General features: G+C 44.9%; 1 protein-coding gene across 4 annotated transcripts in view; it reads left to right on the forward strand.

Moving 5' to 3' along the window:
* The window catches only part of COLQ (collagen like tail subunit of asymmetric acetylcholinesterase), a 57,342-nt gene that overhangs the window by 30,082 nt on the left and 9,513 nt on the right, over positions 1-17,747 (forward strand). For all 4 annotated transcript variants that reach the window (XM_072726813.1, XM_072726816.1, XM_072726814.1 and 1 more), the window contains exons 4-12: positions 339-383; positions 717-743; positions 2,590-2,652; positions 4,346-4,408; positions 4,882-4,908; positions 5,972-6,016; positions 6,196-6,231; positions 8,891-8,971; positions 13,774-13,879. In XM_072726813.1, the coding sequence (XP_072582914.1) occupies positions 339-383; positions 717-743; positions 2,590-2,652; positions 4,346-4,408; positions 4,882-4,908; positions 5,972-6,016; positions 6,196-6,231; positions 8,891-8,971; positions 13,774-13,879 (493 nt within the window). The remainder of the gene's footprint in view (positions 1-338; positions 384-716; positions 744-2,589; positions 2,653-4,345; positions 4,409-4,881; positions 4,909-5,971; positions 6,017-6,195; positions 6,232-8,890; positions 8,972-13,773; positions 13,880-17,747) is intronic.

The following is a 17,747-nucleotide window of genomic DNA, read 5'->3' on the forward strand; positions in this document are numbered from 1 at the left end:
ACAAAACGGAACTTCCCTCTTATCAGGGCCTCAGGGAAAGTTGGTGAGAGCAGCTAAAAAGATAAGAGAGGTGATGAAGCATCTTGTTTTCAGCAAACAAGACTCTTCAGTTGTAACCATGGCACCACTGGAAACAGCTCAGAGAAAGCTAGAAGAGGACAGGAGACTGGTTTGGAGGGCACAAGAGGGTCCTTCATGGGGTCCTTGGAGCCCCGAGTCTGCAAGCTGTTGGAGGAGTCCAGTGGGCTAAGAGCTTCCCTCCCAGTCCTGCCTTCCTCACCACCCTGTCCTGCCTTGGTTTGATATATACTTTTTCATTTCTCATCTTGATTGTGTAGGGTCCACCGGGACTTCCTGGCAAGATAGGACCAAAGGGAGAAAAGGTATGAGCCACTATTACCTTCCGTCTGCCTCTCCTTGGTAATTCCAGCCTATATCCTGGGGATGCCACTGAGAATCTTCTGGTTGAGATTTCAAAGCATGCGCTAATTCTGCCTTAGTGCATGAGGATGAGCTCCATAATGATGGGGCTGCTGCTGCAGGTATGAGATCCCACTGGTGTGTTTCAGCTTGGCCCACTGACATGGCAGGGGTGCTGTGAGCGGCCAAGCAACCAAGCCACATGGTCATGCCCAGCCATCAGCCCTACTAAGCTCTGTGCTTCCAGAACTTCTCTTCCAAAGCAGCCTCTGCTTACCTGTCTTCTCCATCCACAGGGGGAGCTTGGCCTACCAGGAAGGAAGGTATGGTCCATGCTGTTCTGTCAGCATTACATGGGCAACCGTGCTCCACATGTGGGGGGAGGGATGTGTATGTGCACACATGTGCGCACACTCCTAGGGGTAGGGGGGACCATCAGGTGCTTCCTTGGGCTCCAGTACCCAGGTAGACAGTAATCCCACTGCCATTCTGATGATGACAGTGGGCTCTTTCTGCCCGCTCTTGTGTTCAAGAGCTAGAGCCTGCTACTATGGACTTCTAGTCCCAGGGGACATTTGGACATTTGGACTTCTCCCAGGGGCTGCCAAGCCTGGCCGAATTTTCCCCAACCTCAGAGCATCTCATCCTGCTATCCATTAGAGGGCACAAAATGACTCTCACTGTCTATTTGATTATACTGGAATGAAGTGCAACACAGAAGCAAATGGCTCTTGCCTTTTGGCCCAGCTGAAATAAATGGGTTACCTAAGGTCACAGGCACTCTGAGTGAACCAAACACATGTCATCAAGACTCTCATTCATGTCAGGAAAGAGTAAATCAGCAACCATTCACTGTAGTCAACAGATGCTGGCACTGAATCTGTGGGTCTTGGTGATAGAAGGAGGTGCAAAACTTTGACCAAAAAAAGGATGCTCATGATTCTAAATATAAATCACTATTTTGCTGGTTAAATGTTTTATTCAGGTGGTTTCACTATCAACAAAATCCTCAAATGGACCTTTGCAGAGCAAAATTATATCCCTCCAGGGCCCAGATCACAGCTCTAGCCAAAGTATAGTAGTGATTATCTGAAGTGCAGGCTGGAAAGGATTCTGGGATGGTCTCCATGCTCAAAACTAATGAAGACCGTGATCAATTAGTGATGTCTGCCATAAACATGAGAGGCAAGAGTAGAAACCAGTACACACTCCAGCATTTGTGATCTCTGGTTTAGGGGTTGAGCCTTCCACATGTCTAGCTAAGCTAACTGCAAAACTAGCCAATGGGTACAGAGGTTGAGAGAGACCACAAGTCCCCCCTCCCACTTGCTCTCATAAGGCTTGCTCTTTCATAGCTCCTGGCTTAGGCTGGTTTCCCTAGAAGCAGAGGTAGAGGCCACATATGCCATGGGCAAGTGAATGAACTATGGAAGCTCTTTCAGGAGGATCCTGAGCCAAGAGGGAACTGGATGGTACAAGGGGAGAAGCCCAGCTTGGCATGGTATCAGATGAAGTTCATCTTCAGCCTTATTCCTTGGGGAGCTCTGGAGTGTGAACTGAACCACAGAATTTGTCCCGCCTTGAAGTAAGGGAGTGGGGCTATGGCTGCAGGTACCTAAATTGCAAGGCAGCTGCAGTTGCCCATGGGCAAATTCCACAGTTGCAGGTTGCAGGAATGAGTTGTGGCAGCAAGGCAGGTAGCCCCTGGGGGATGGGAACAGTGAACAAGTGAAAAAGTTTTTGAGGGAATACCAACAACATCTGCTAGTACACCAAATCCTATCCCATTCCACACCATGTCCTTGGGGAGAACCTATTGGAATGCAAGGAACATTGGGGGGCGGGGTAGATGAAGGTGATAAAGAGCAAAAAGTCAAGAAGTTTAGAATCCCTTCACTGCCTTCCTACCCGCCCCCCACCCCCCACCAACTTCCATGTCTTGAGTAGAATAAGAACTTATATGTTGACATAATGTGATATCAAGGACTTTAACTTATATCTAAGTGACCCAACTTTCTAGGCCATCAGTCTTTAGAGGGTGGGGATGGGTAACCCAGAGGCCATGCTTAGGGACTACACAGTTCCTGTTGAACCCCCAAAACAAATTTTATTTTCTGGAAGGAGGGAAACAAACCCAGTCATCCTGACTTTTGTTGTTCATTTTTGAAGGGTAGACCTGGTCCCCCAGGTGTTCCTGGCATGCCCGGGCCAGTGGGCCCTGAAGGACCCAGGGTAAGTTTCAGACACTCTCAGGACTCGTGTGGTATCAGAATATGAGAAGATGTCAGCCCCCCTGGCCTTTGGCACATAGTGAAACTCATTTCCTTAAGAGGAAGAACAAGAGAAGCCCAGAGGTCCCCATATACTTTCTCCTTCGGTTGGACTACATGACCTTGGTCCACTCAATAGCTCTACTTCTCTTCTGGGGGGAAATGAGGGGCTGCTTCCCTCTTTCACAGGGGCCCTAGTTCTCCTTTGTCCTCAGAGTTAGCATATGGTTTTTTGTTTGTTTGTTTGTTTGTTTGTTTGTTTGAGAGGACCTCAAGAAGGGCTTGTGTCTGAAAAGCTGTTGGCAGGAGAATGGTGGTTGAGGGGGTAGACACTGGCTAGCTGGAAAGACTAGAATCCTACATTTAGACGGGGATTGCCAAATGCTGATGAAATCCCATTCCTCAGACAGATTATGGAAAGCTGACACACCTACATCCATGCCTTTGTTTATATTCTTCTTTCTTTGTTCAGAGACTATTGAGTGCAGATTTGACCTACAGAAATTAGGGATGGGCAGGTGAATGTCTCTATGTGCTCTGATTGACTTACCAGCTATATTTATTATGGGAATAGAAAACTGTTCCCAGTCCTCTTAGGAAAAGTCCCAAGGATATTTTTCTAAAAATCCACTGTATAGTGCCTCCTTAAAATGTGCCTGGTACATTTTCCTCAGTTGAGGAACTGAATTTTTTATTTAAGTTTGAATTTAAAGACCTTTACTCAGTTCAGTTAATTGAAAATCTTTAAGCATGTTTGGAGTGACTTGAATGTGTGAATCTGCTTTTTCAGCTCTAAATTTTATGAATTCTAAATACAGATCAAGTATTTTGGATGGAAATTTAATGCCTGATTTGAGATGTGATTTAAATACAAAATACACAAAGGTTTCAAATATATATATTATGAAAAATAGAATGTAAAATATCTCATTAATTTTATATTGATTATATGTTGAAATGATAATTAGATTAAATAAAATGCTCTTGAAGTCAATTTCACCTGTTTTAATGTGACTTCTAAAAACATTCTAAAGTATGAGTATCTTATATTTCTACATTTTATCACTGGTATAGAATTTTTAGCACAGACAGTGCTGAAAGTTCCCACTGCAAACCATTCTGAGGGGTAACATCGAGAGCCCACCCATGAGTCTTAGCCCCCTGTCTCAATAATACATGCCCAGGGGCTGATGTTCACTCTGTTTGGCTGCAAACCTAGGGTCAGAGTATATGGAAATGCCTGAAAGGCCCTACCTATGCAAAGAACAAAGCAGGTAAAGTTTTAATTGGGGTTGGGGGGGCTGACACTTAGTCCTGTGAGGCCCCAGTGCCCCCATGCTCTCTCCCCACCCTCCCACAACCCACTCCAATAACAGATGGAGCATTTATAGCATCTTAACATTTAGTTTGGAGATCTGCTCTGCTCTGCCTTGGGCAATTTCATTTTATGTTTAATCTTAAATATCATAATGAAGTGTGGACTATGGAGCCTTGAACTCCTGGGAATGAACAAGGGAGCATGGGGGGATCCTCAGATTCATCAGCCAGTTCCAATGTCCCTGGTTCATCCTAATCTTGTCCCTGATTCTCCTGGTTCTGTTTTTCTATAAAAGTCACTGTAGGTCCTTTCCTCCTTCTTCTTCTAATTCCCACAGGGTGAAAAAGGTGACCTGGGTGTGATGGGCTTGCCAGGGTCAAGAGGACCAATGGGCTCCAAGGTCAGTGTGTTGGTCCAGGTGGACATTCCCAGGTCTTCTAAATTCTGGAACAGCTGCTGTCCACAAAGATGCAAACTGCCATCTGGGTTTGGGGAACATTAGAGATATTGGAAAGCCCAGTGCCGGAATGCTTGCCTATACCAGCCTTGTGGGGCATCATGCCTGGGACACAGGGCATACAGATGTCCTTCCTGCTATTCTCCTGGGCAGGGAGGGTCAAGCTTCTGAACGAAAAAGTAGTTGGAAACCTTCATTCAGGCCTTTGTGAGTAAGAAAAGCAATGTTCTATTTAGGCCTGGTATAAACATAACCCTCGGGGACATCTTTGTGTCTACTGCTACAGCCCCCACTAAAACTTGGAGCACAAGGTGGGGACACACCTCGCCATCATATTCAGGGATTCCTTCCACTCTTGCACCAAACCTAGAGGTCCTATAGGGCTGATCCTAAATGTACCTTTTGCTTTCTTTTAGGGCTACCCTGGATCCAGAGGGGAAAAGGTTAGTGTTTGTCTCTGATGGCTTCCCAGAACCTGATCTGGGCTATTGGCTCTGGAATCAATGGTGAGCAGAAGATAGGCCCAAGCTTTTCTTAAATTAGTGACTATAGTGACCGTTCCTAGATATTCCCCTGTCCTTTGTCATTGGGCTGAGAGAGCAGTGAAGGGTCCTCTGAGGCAGGGCACATGGATTAGGGAGGAGCTCCAGTGGAGGCAGAGGCCTCTCACATGGAATAGATGAGCAGTTGAAGATTGTGCCTTGTGGAGAGGGAACACGGCTTGCCTGGGGGCTCCCAAAGGAAAATGGCTGATGTGTGTCTTTAGACCAAGCTTCCACCACACAGCCTTCTCATCTGTCAAAAACCAAACCAGGGATCCATGGGTGGCTCAGCGGTTTAGCACCTGCCTTTGGCCCAGAGCGTGATCCTGGAGTCCCAGGATCGACTCCTGCATTGGGCTCCCGGCATGGAGCCTGCTTCTCCCTCTGCCTGTGTCTCTGTCTCTCTCTCTCTATGTCTATAATGAATAAATAAATAAAATCTTTAAAAAAAAAAAAAAAAGCAAACCAAATAAAAAATCCAGCCAGAACCTGGGGACAACTTTTCTACAGAATGAGAGAGGATCCAGGACCTAGAATTTTGTGAGTTGTCTTTTATTAATACAAGGGTCTTTGTGGCCCAAACAAAAGGTAGATCACAGGGATGCCTGGGTGGCTGAGCTGCTGAGCAGTTGAGCGTCTGCCTTTGGCTCAAGGTGTGATCCTGGAGTTCTGGGATCGAATCCCTCATCGGGTTCTCCACATGGAGCCTACTTCTCCCTTTGCTTATGTCTCTGCCTCTCTCTTTCTGTGTCTCTCATGAATAAATAAATAAAATCTTTTAATTAAAAAAAAAAAAAAAGGTAGATCACAAAGCATTCCTTCCTTGGGCAAGTCGCCTAATCTCTGAGCCTACATGTTGGTCTATACAATGAAGGTGTTGGCCTAGAGAGTTTTCATTTTGTAATGCTCCAGTTTTCCCCTCAGGGTATTAACTCTTTGACTCTCTCCTGTGATTTCCTCCTAGGGATCCAGAGGTGAAAGGGGTGACTTGGGTCCCAAAGGAGAAAAGGTAATGGCCTTTGCATGGAATGATAAACTACAATGGAAGTGGCAGCCCCCTGTGAGTTGTTGGGCTGACTGGCTGACTGACCAACAGGGCTCTTCTCTTGAAAACAGCCAACCACCCTCTTCCATAGCCCTCTCAGGACCTATCTCAGAGATAGTCACTGTGTGTTGCTCTCTTCACAGGGCTTCCCAGGATTTCCTGGAATGCTGGGGCAGAAAGTAAGTACTTAGAAATAGTAATAAAGTAGGCCTCAGTAACACATTAGACCTAAGCACTACACAAATAGCTCTGCCTTCCTGTCCATTGAGCAGAGAAAGTGGGTTTTGCTGTCGAAGCTTCTGGTCTAGAAGAGGAGCAAGTTGCTGTGCACATTGATGAGAGGGTTCCAGCATGGTCTGAGACCTCCTTCTAGTTCAGTGGAAGGGAAAGGACACCCCATTTGGGTGGAGAGGCCTTTCTTTGCATTTCTTACCTCTTAGAGGGCCACAGGTAATGTTCAGGAGCAGAAGGCATCATAACAGAGGGATCAGATTTGAGCTGCAATGGTCAAGAGCCCCAGGGTGAGGCACAGGCATCTTTGGCCTAATACCATTGCTAATGACACTCAACTCAGACCTTCTTCGAGGGCAGCACATCTACTGCCAGAGGTATGCAGCATTATTTCAGCTGGGTGACAACAAACATTTTTTATTTGACAGTTAAATATTTATTTAAACAGTTAAATATTTAGTGGGATTTTATGGATATCTTGCTGGGAACAAGGCTACATAAAAATGGAGTTCATTCAGTTGATTTACAACAGAATTGAGAACAATTCTGTCGAACATTGTGTTCTTCATGCTGAAAGCCACTAACCTTGGAGATTGTCATTTTTCCCTAGCCTTACAGCATCACAGCATACATAGTATTCTTTGAACATGCAAAATGCATGCTTGCTTAGAATCCTAATTGTGTTCTGAGTTTATCTTAAAGTTTTCTTTTCCAAACTTGAATAAACAATTTTTATCTGACCTTCAGTTAGGAGAGCATATTTAAATAATTTCAATCATCTGACAGTAATTTATTATTATTTATTACTACTTTCAGCTGTCAAAAACTCTGTTCCTGCTCTTTCCTAGGTGGAATGTTGGGTTAAAAATGAATACTTACATAAGCAAGTTAAAGGAAACATTAAAAGAGAACAAAATAATTTGATTTAAAAATATTTAGGTTAGGTGCATTCAGTACAACAGTGAACATCAAAGAATAATAAATTACTGTGGAATTAAGTATGACAGCTTCTCTGGACTCTGCACCATTTACTAGACTTGCCATTTAGAGTTCTCTATCATTTATTTATTTATTTATTTATTTATTTATTTATTTATTTATTTTTTAGAGTTCTCTTTCCTTTCATGGCAAGCTGTTTTAAGACAAAGATGATATGATAATAATAATTTTTATTAGAAATTAGATCAAGAATATACTGGCTGCTTCCAGTTGATGAAGAGAGGAGCCATACTTCCTGCTGCCAATCTTAAAAAAGAAACAAAAAACAAAACCAAAAACCACTTATACTGTTTATGCTGCAGTTTTCTCCAAGCCAGATAAAATGCCCCTTGACCCCTTCTAAACAGCCGAGGAAAATTGTATGAGCATCCTTCTAGCCATAGAAAGTCCATGTTATCCTCCCACGCTCTCACTGCCTACGTCCTAGAGGACATGACAGGTTGGAAAGAAATCACAGGTTTAAGGACAGTTCTTGGTGTGGCAAGATGTTAATGGCTTGGGTAGGGATAAATCTGTTAACACTGGCTGAGTGCTGGATAATTTCAGAGTTCTATGCTTGATCCTTATTCTGTATTAGTGTTTCCTGTAGTGTTATACTTCCTCTGACCTTCATGTGAAGAGCTTTCTTGATGTTTATTGTTCTCTTGAGTGCCTGGGGTAGCTCTTCATGGACACTGGCTTCCAACTAATAGAAACTCTCATGGTTGCTCTTGCGAAACTTAGCTTGTTGGTGGCGCATTCTGGGTTCTAGAGGGATAACTGGAGGTGGGAATGATGTTTTGGGGTCCATGACCCAAAGGGATAGTAGGTGGGCTTGGAGTTCTAGAAGAACACAGGGAAGGAAAGAAACTATGATGGAGAAATGGATTTTACAAAATGTTGGCCATAGTACTGCAATTAGTACATTTGGTTCTGATAGTTCAAAGTAGGGCTTTTCGATTAGGAGTATTGTTGACATTGCTTCCCATGCCTTTTACAATAATTATATTGAGCATTTGAATATGTCTGGAACATTTTCCACCACAGTTTTCATCTAAATCAAATGAAAGTGAGCTGGAACTCAAACCAGTTTTTACAGAAGAGTAGGGAAATGTATAACCCTAAATAAAGGTCATTACATGAACAGAAAATTTTGAGAGATGATAGCTGTCAAAACTGTGTCCAATCATTCAGAAACTCATAGATGTGTTTTGTTTTGAGCATAAATTCAAAACACAAAATTTCAACTAAGAGAGAAAGCATTTTTCCTTGGCAGCTTACAGTGTCACAGTCATATATGTCACTGAAATGCAGGAATCTCCTACTTTGGCCATTTAGCATGGTGATTTGGGACACCAAAATGTGTGCTGCCCAGCAGCTGTCTCTTTCAGAGACAGCTTTCAGATAGTCAGTAACTCACCCAGAGTAACCTTGTTCTTCCCTTCCTTGAAAAATCTATCTACCTTTTACATCACCTCATCACTTTCCCAAACTCCCAGATTGGCCAGTTGGAAAAAGTCTGGAATGATCAAGTACACTGGTCTCATGACAAATGATTGGATAGACCTGTAGAGATGACCCTGCTCCACCTGCCTTAATTCCTCTCTTGCTTTTCTTTCTTCTTTCCAGGGTGAAATGGGTCCAAAGGGTGAGCCTGGGATAACAGGACACAGGGGACCCAGAGGAAGACCAGGAAAACGAGGCAAGCCGGTAAGAATCTCAGTGCTTAGCATGCCTCTGAGGTCAGACCCTCCTGATGTAGGTGGGTGGTGTAGAGACAGATAGGTGGAGCCAATCAGAGAGATTCCATAGGCATAGTCCCCAGTGTCCTCTAGGCTGGTAGGCAGAAAGAGTACCATTTTCAGGAGCTTCTGCTTCTCTAGGCTAACCAAGGTTTGAAACAAGTAAGATAGAATGCTCCATTCAAACATTGTCGAAGGCCAGAAGCAAGAGTGGATGTTTGATTCATAAGAATGGGTCTATCTTAACCAGAGCAACTAGGAGTAGAAGCCGGATCTGGTTGTTCATCAAGAAAACTTGCTTTTTGCCTCAATGCCCCAGACACAAATGGAGTTTTGGAGAACAGCCCCAATATTTCCTTGCTATTGAAGGGTCTTCTGCATCTTAACAATATGGTGGTTTTTCCCTACTCGGGCCCCTGATTTGTAAGTGATTCTATGGACACTGTTAAGGACTAAGGAAAATTGTTCATTCTGAACTCCTCTTGTTGAGCAGGTTCTTGTGTTAAATCATGTGATGTGGGGACGACTGGGTGGCTTGGTGGCTGAGCATCTGCCTTTGGCTCAGGTCATGATCCTGGGGTCCTAGGATCGAGTCCCACATTGGGCTCCCCACAGGGAGCCTGCTTCTCCCTCTGCCTATATCTCTGCCTCTCTCTCTGTGTCTCTCATGGATAAATAAATAAATTTTTTTTAAAAAATCATGTGATATGAGAGGGAAAGATGAAGGCACATTTGCTTTAACTGACTTTAGAGCTGTGTTGAGTACCTCAGAGAAACTTCTCATCTTTTCTCTAATGGGCAGGCATTTCTTTACATTTTTGGTTGTAAGTTTGTAGACTCTTTACTTCTTTTTCCATTATAAATGTAATACATGATCATCACAGAAAACTTGGAAAATTCAGAAAATAAAAGGGAAGTGTTCTAATACCTAACACCCAGACATAACCATTTTGGTGTATTTCCTTCTAGTGTTATTTCTTTGTGAACTTTGTAGTTGTTTGGGTCTTTTATATCCAATATAAAATATATTGATAGTTGTCATATCCTAAAACTGTAACTTAAAATCACAGCATGCACATTTTTGCTCATTACTGCACATATTCATTAAGTGTTTTTTAAAAGTTGTATTTAGTTTAGAGAGAGTATGAGCACGAGCAGGAGAGGGGCAGAGGGAGAGGAAGAGAATCCCAAACAGACTCCCCACTGAGCATGGAACCCAACACAGGGTTCTGTCCCATGACCCTGAGACAATGACCCAAGCCAAAACCAAGAGTTGGACATTCAACCAACTGAGCCACCCAGGCACCCCTCAGTAAGCATTTTGAAGCATTTTTAAAGTATCTGCATCACATTTTGTAAATGAGTAAGCAACAGATTGCTTGGACAAGAGTGGCCTGACCAAATAGTGCTGAGAGAGATGAACATCTTTGGGTGTAAACCTTTTTCCATTCATATGTTTTCATTCTTTCCTTAGGCTACATCTGTGGTTCTCAAACTTGAGCATCCATCACAGTGAGCTAGGGGGCCGATTAGATGCAGGTTTTGTGCTTCAGGTGCAATGGTTATAGTTTCAAATTTGTCTCTCATCACCCCCAGTGCATAGGCCTTACTTCCCAGAGAGTCTGATATAATTGACCTGGGGTTTCAGCACAGTGGTTTTTCTTAAAGCTCACCATATGATTCTAATGTGTAGCCAGGGTTCTGAACAATGGTAACAGTATGAAGCCAATTCTGGTCTTTTCCAAGTGAACTTAGGAAAGACACAGGCCCCAACCTGGATAATATGAATTCCATTATAACTTTTGAAGTCACAATAGTCTAGTTCAATTTTCAAAGGTTTACAATGGCTGGCATGTCTATGACTTCACAGTGATGCCACAATTCCCTAAAAAACTTGACTCTGAAAAAGGAGGGAAAAAAAAGGTAAAATCTTTTTCTTCCCTACTGCTGATTCCATGCAGAATGTTTTATGCTTGGGGTTCAAGAAGCCTGCTGGCTTTTGTCCTTCTAGTGCTTTTCTTGAACAGTGCTTCTCTTTTCCTGGTGAGGGCTTGAGCCAAGAAGGCTATTTCCTGACACTGTTGCAAATGATTCAGTTGGAGCAATCTTAAAACTACCCTAGCACCATGTGTAGTTGCTCAGAGAAATGAGCTCATCCTTCCTACAAGATGTTATAAACAACCTGAGTGAGCTCCGAACCCTCCCTGCCTGTCTGGTCAGCGGATACTTGAGCTGTTAGCCTTGGGAGACCACCATGGTACTGCTTTTCTTTTTAATCATGAATCAGTTTCCTAGCATAGAGTCTTATACATCAAATGTTGTTGGGCCAGTGGTGCTAAGAATTTCTGGAGGTTATTATAAGTCAATCCAACTCTTGGAATCAGAGATCCAGAATTCAGGAGATTAGAATTTCAGAGCTAGAAGGATTTTAGAAACCACTTCATCCACTTCCCTCTGTCTAGCCACAAGGAAACTGAGAGCCAGGGAAGTAGAGTGACCCCCTCAGCTACACAAGCTTCCAAGGCAGAATTTGAACTTCGAGAGCTGAGACTTGCTTTCCCCACACATCTCTCATCACCTTCATGCTTTGGCACTCGGCACTCGGCACGGCACTCGTCTTCAACCAGGCTCAGGAAAACCACTCTTGACTCTGTTATGCTAATCTTCAGTTAAGGAGACAGAACAACTTCCTTGAGAGGTATCACCAAACTTTGTAGCAGTAAAGGAATAAAGAATGCTACCTTTCCTGGAAAGCACTGCTCATTGAGTCCTGCTCATAGAGGCTTATTCTAAACAAATGACTGATATACACAGAATATTCCATTATTGTTTGGTGTCAGAATCAAGGAGTGCTTCCAGCTCCTTCAAGCTGTGGCATTTCCTGTGCTCAGTCAGCTGATGTGCTTTTAGAAAAATAAGCCTTCACTGTGGCTATATTAAGATGGTGTGACCTCCTTTGCTGTTCTGGCACCTATCTTAGGTACCAAGCTTCAGCTTGGGCAAGGGCCTAAGAACTCCCTCCATCGGGATGGAATTGGAAATAAACTATGACCTCACAGGCCCCATATTAAGAATTTAAGAGCTCCTAAAAAGTAAGGAAATAAATAAACAAATAAATAAATAAAAAAGAATTTAAGAACCCCTTGGATATTGCCAAGAGAGACTCCAGGGCCATGTTGACAAAGTGGCAGATCACGTGTCACTGTTGTGATTGGAAAGGAGTGCCCTGCCTGCCTGCTTCCCAGACTTGGGGAAGATTATGTTTCATTACATGGGCAAGCCTGCCAAGGCACAAGTGTAGAAAGGGGATCCAGGTCAAAGGTGTCATGCATCAATCACTGTCCTGTTCAGGCCTAGCATAAGAGCAGACAGTTAGTCAATTGTTTAGGGGAAGAACCTACCGATTGGTTTCTGGAGTCATTCCTAAGATCAGCCCTAAGGAGAAAGTTCTTGTTCTTGACCCTCTCAGAACAAGCAGCTAGGAGGATAGCCTGTGTGGAATGGCTACAGCTCCAAGTATGCCTCTCTTTAAGACATCAGGCCTTTTCTAACCATGTGAAAAAGATGAAACCAAGCTAGTTGCTATGATAGTCAGCTTGACCCCCCAGCTCTTGGTTCTGTGCAAACCACTTTTTTACCTCTGAGATCTTTATTACTCTCACAATAAAGCTGTGAAGGTGTTTGATGGCCCCCATTTTATAGATGAGAAAGCTGAGGCACACACCAATGACCTGAGTGACCCAGGGTCTTATGGCAATGTGAAAGCCCACGTCTCTTGACTTCCAGCTCAACAGAACTACTTCCTCTTTTTGCCCCCAGCATCATCCTCCTCCCTCATTTAATCTGGGGAAGGGAGGTGAACAAGACAAATTCCAGCCCACAGGGAGCCTATGTCTCATGGAGAGACACTGACAGAAAGACCACACATTAACAATGGTGTTTCTGATCTGGGTAATGCTGGGAGGGAGAGGAGCCAAGTTGTGAGAGCCTGTGACAAGAACTGCCTTGGTCTGGCAGGGTCCGGGAAGGCTGTGCTGCGGTGACACTTTACCTGGGAGCTAAAGGCTGGGAGGGACCTTACCAGGCAGAAGAGTGGAGAGGGAGCTTGGGCGGGGAGGAGGAACGTAAAAGGCACAGTGTTCTTGAATACCAAAAACAGAAGGCTGGAACAAGACTAGAAAGGCCAGCCATGAAGGACTCTGTAGGCTGAAATTGCTCTGGGACTGAATCCTGAGAGCAATGGGACCATTTGATGGAAACAGCGCTTGTGGTAAAATAGAGATGGTTTTGATGAGTGGGCAGAGGCCTGTGTCCTAGACTTGTTGCCTCAGCACTAGATGCCTTGCATAAGTCTCTGCTTTCCTCTCATGCCTTGCATGAGCCTGTTTCCTTCTCTGTCTGGTGAGGGGAGTGGGTTGGTTTGGTTGCTTTCAGGAGTCCTGTGCCATGTTTCCAGGACAGAGCAAGAAGTAATGTCTGTGAACTTGTAACCATCACAATCTCAAATGTCATTTGCCCTGAGCTTTTTTTTTTTTTTTTTTTTAAGTAGGCTCTCACAACCCTGAGATCAAGAGTTGTATGCTCCACCAGCTGAGCCAGCCAGGCACCCCTGCCCTGAGCCTTTTAGGAGTTTGGTGGTCAAGGCCTCAGGTTCATCTTGCCCTGGGCTCCTGCTCCAAAGTGCAAAGTGACCCCTGATTTAGACATAAATGGGGAAGGAAATTTGCCATGTCATGTTATTGTAACAGGCTCTGCCTTTCTCTCTGTCAGGGGCAGAAGGGAGATAGTGGAGTAATGGGCCCACCAGGCAAGCCTGGGCCTTCTGGTCAACCTGGCCGTCCGGGCCCGCCAGGCCCCCCGGGGCCCCCATCTGCAGGTAAGAGCTACACTGCTTCATATCATCTACAGTGCCGCCCTCCTGGCCAGCCTCCCCGGAGAGGGCACAGGAGATGCCTGCAGAGCTCTGCCTTGTGTTCTGAGTTAGAAACTACTCGAGGCACTTGAGTATATTTATAATTTCTCCACGGTTTGGCTCATTCAACTTTAACACAAGAGAGGTAAACACCATCCTGACTCTGTTGTATGATTTTATTTATTTTTTAAAGATTTTATTTATTTATTCTTGAGAGACAGAGAGAGAGAAAGAGAGAGAGAGAGAGAGAGAGAGAGGCAGAGACACAAGCAGAGGGAGAAGCAGGCTCCATGCAGGGAGCCTGATGTGGGACTTGATCCCGGGCCTCCAGGATCAGGCCCTGGGCTGCAGGCAGCGTTAAACCACTGCGCCACTGGGGCTGCCCTGTTGTAGGGTTTTAGAGAACAAATAGAGGAGAAAACAAAGGGAAACATGATCACATTGGTGATGTCATTTATACTTCAAGTGAAAAATAATAACAGGCATATATTTCATCAACTAACACCTTTTTCTAGAAAAACTCTTCATGACTCCAAGCAGTTCTCTCAAACCTGGAAGTCATGGCAGAGTTTTCTATCTTATGTGGTGTTACCAAGGAGTCCTTGTTGGTTTGCACTGAACATACAAAGAAATCAAAGCCTACCATTGAAGGGGGCATAGAAACACTGCTACCTTCTTCACCTTGTTTAATTTGATGAGCTAAACCCTTTATTTAGTTTGTTGCCTCATCAGCTCCAAATGCAACCAACATTTCATAGCACATTCTCTGTATAAACACAGCATCTCTGAAAAGACTATTTACTATATAGGGTCCTTTGTCCTCAGTTATACAAAAGGAATCCAAGCAATTTTTATTATCATCTTTTTAAAAGAAAATTAAGACATTTTAAAATTCTACATTGCATTTTTCTTCCATGTGTTTATGGGAATATATTCATGGGATGGTCGAGAAATGTTATAATATGTTAGATCCTTTTTTTTTTTAAGATTTTATTTATTTATTTGAGAGAGAGAGAGAGAGAGAGCATGAGTGGTGGGAAGAGAGGCAGAGAAAGAGGAGGAGAAGCAGACTGCCTTCTGAGCAGGGAGCCTGATGTGGGGCTCAATCCCAGGACCCTGAGATCATGATCTGAGCCGAAGGCAGACACACTAAACCAACTGAGCCACCCTTAGATCCTTTAAACCAAATTAAAGCTGACTCTGAGATTCTAACCTCCCAGGTTGCCAGGAAAATTCAATCTCAGGCATTATTGAGGTTCTCTCCACTCCTCCAGCTGCCAAAAAAGAGTTGGGTGAAGATATTGGGGCTTATGGCAGAAAAACATCAGGGGAGTTCCCTCCAGCCTTTGATCTGCCCTCTTCACCTCCGAAATGTCTGCTGTCTGAGGCCACATGGTCCAAGGGTGCCTGGTGACTACCATCTTCATGCCATGCTTGGGTATCAGAACGTTTTCAAGCCTGGGCCGTATAGCTCAATCTCCTAAGAAGTGCCCCACAGCCATTCCTTCTAAGACCTTGCCTCTTCTCCAGGACACAGGGAATCCCTGTCTCTCCATGTCTGGGGTGATTTCCCCTCTTCCGACCTCCAGCCCCCTGGCCTCTCACACTTCTCATACACTGCCACCCTTTCTAGGAGCTTTTCTCTTCTGTGAACAGAGGGCAGAAAGGCAAAAGTCTTCACATAGTACCTGTTTCAGCAAGAGCAAGAAAGCACTAAGTCCTGCTACCTTCTTGAAATTGGGAGAGGAAAAAATAGTGGGAGAACAAACACCAGTTAGTATAACAGTAAGATATCTTATAATGCCTATTTCTATTCTGTTAGGGGAACTAGACTGGAGCTCCAACCTGGCTCATGTGTCCTTGCCCCATAATCTGTTTCCGTAAATTGACTGGACACATCCTTGTGGGGGGTCCTTCCAACTACGATTGACCCTTGAACAATGTGGAGGTTAGGGGTGCTGATCCCAGTCAGCCAAAAATCGACATATAACTTCGGACTCCCCCAAAACTTAACTACTAATAGCCTGCTGTTGACTGGAAGCCTTGCCGATAACAGTTGATTAACACATACTTTGTATGTTATATGTGTCATATACTGTATTCTTACAAGAAAGTAAGCTGGAGGAAAGAATGTTACTAGGAAAATCATAAGGAAGAGAAAATGCATTCAGGGGACATGCTGTGAAAAATCTTCATAGAAGTAGACCTGCACAGTTCAAACCCGTGTCGTTCAAGGGTCTGTTGTGGTCCTCTTCCTCCTCGGTCTGGTACGCATAACTGGCCAGTGTAGTCCTGTTTTCTCTGCTTGCTTTTCAGGCTCCTTCTCATTTAGCCTAGTATGCACACCTCGGCCCACCCCTCCATCCTCTGACAGATCCCAGCCTCACCGCCCTTTACCCTCCTGCTGATTCTGCTCTCTGTTGAGCTGGAGCGGATCTCTGAAATAGCATCCCTGTCATCCTCCCGTCCACCCAGCAAAACCGTCTCCTTGCTTCAAAGCCCTCTCCTCAGCAAGGCCCTACCAGGACATACCTCCTTCCCCCATGTCCAAGTCACATATTGCCTCTCTGCTACGGCCTTTCACTGGTAACTGTTTTCTGCAGCTGTGTTTCATCTTCCTTCTATTTTTTTTTAAGATTTTATTTATTTATTCATGAGAGACAGAGATTGAGAGAGAGAGAGAGAGAGAGAGAGGCAGAGACACAGGCAGAGGAAGAAGCAGGCTCCATGCAGGGAGCCCGATGTGGGACTTGATCCTTAGACTCCAGGATCACGCCCTGAGCCAAAGGCAGGCGCTAAACCTCTGAGCCACCCAGGCGTCCCTCATCTTCCTTCTAAATGGTAAGTCCTTGAGGCAGCGTCTGTGGCTGAGTCAGCTTTGCATCCCCATGTTCACCTGGCAGGTGAGATGGGCAGGGCCGGGTCCTACAGGCATTCACCGACACAGGCCATTTTGGTTCTCAGTCTGTCCCCCCTGGGTTATGGCACAGCAGTCAAGGAGGATGCAGTCCGCTTCTGACTCATGTCCCCTTCCTGTGCCTTCTTTTGAGTCACTTCCTTTCTGGGGATCCTCTCAGATGGAAGGGGCTCAAGAAAATGGGGCAATAATCCTGTTCCATAGGAACATTTTTGGGAAAGAGGGATGAATTTAAAAGAGAACCTCCCTAGGCCTAGGGCCAATTGGGTTACTGTCAAGAATGGGAGCAGGCCCCCAGATTGATTCCTGAGACCACCTTTGGAGGCTGATAAAAGTCCCAAGCCCACTCAGGAGGAAAATGTGTCTATCTTTACCCAAGACAGACCTTCAGATCCATCTTGGGATGTCCTTGGGCTCTTTAGATCACAGGCTAAACACCCCTGGTCTTATCTGACCCTCTTTATAGAAAAGAGCAGAAAAGGTTCAGAGGACAGGGACTTCCCCAAGATTGCAGAACTGACTGCCGGCTTCACATGGCCTAGAGTCAGTCTGTGGCTCCTGGTCCCGAGACCTTCCCATTCAGCCATGCAGCCTCTGCAGAGGCAGAGTGGGAGCTGGGGGTGATGTGGAGGCTGTTCTGTGGGGTGCCTCCACCTTCTTCCAGATTTCCCATCTCAGGCCAGTAGTGTGTAGCCAGAGGTGACGGGAGGCTCTCTGGGCAGTGATAGAGAGCCAGGGCCTCTGGCTACAAGGGATGATGAATCAGCCAGGCCCACTAGAGCAGCTTCTAAGAGGCCAAGGTGAGGAAGTTCAACTTGCCATGCCCTTCAGTGCCTCCTGGCAGGAAACCAGCAGGCAGGGTGACAGATGCCCTCTGACAGCTGAAAGGAAGCTTCAGGGAAACTGCAGTGGTGG

The sequence above is a fragment of the Vulpes vulpes genome, chromosome 11, assembly GCF_048418805.1.
Source record: "Vulpes vulpes isolate BD-2025 chromosome 11, VulVul3, whole genome shotgun sequence".
Taxonomy (NCBI): Eukaryota; Metazoa; Chordata; class Mammalia; order Carnivora; family Canidae; genus Vulpes; species Vulpes vulpes.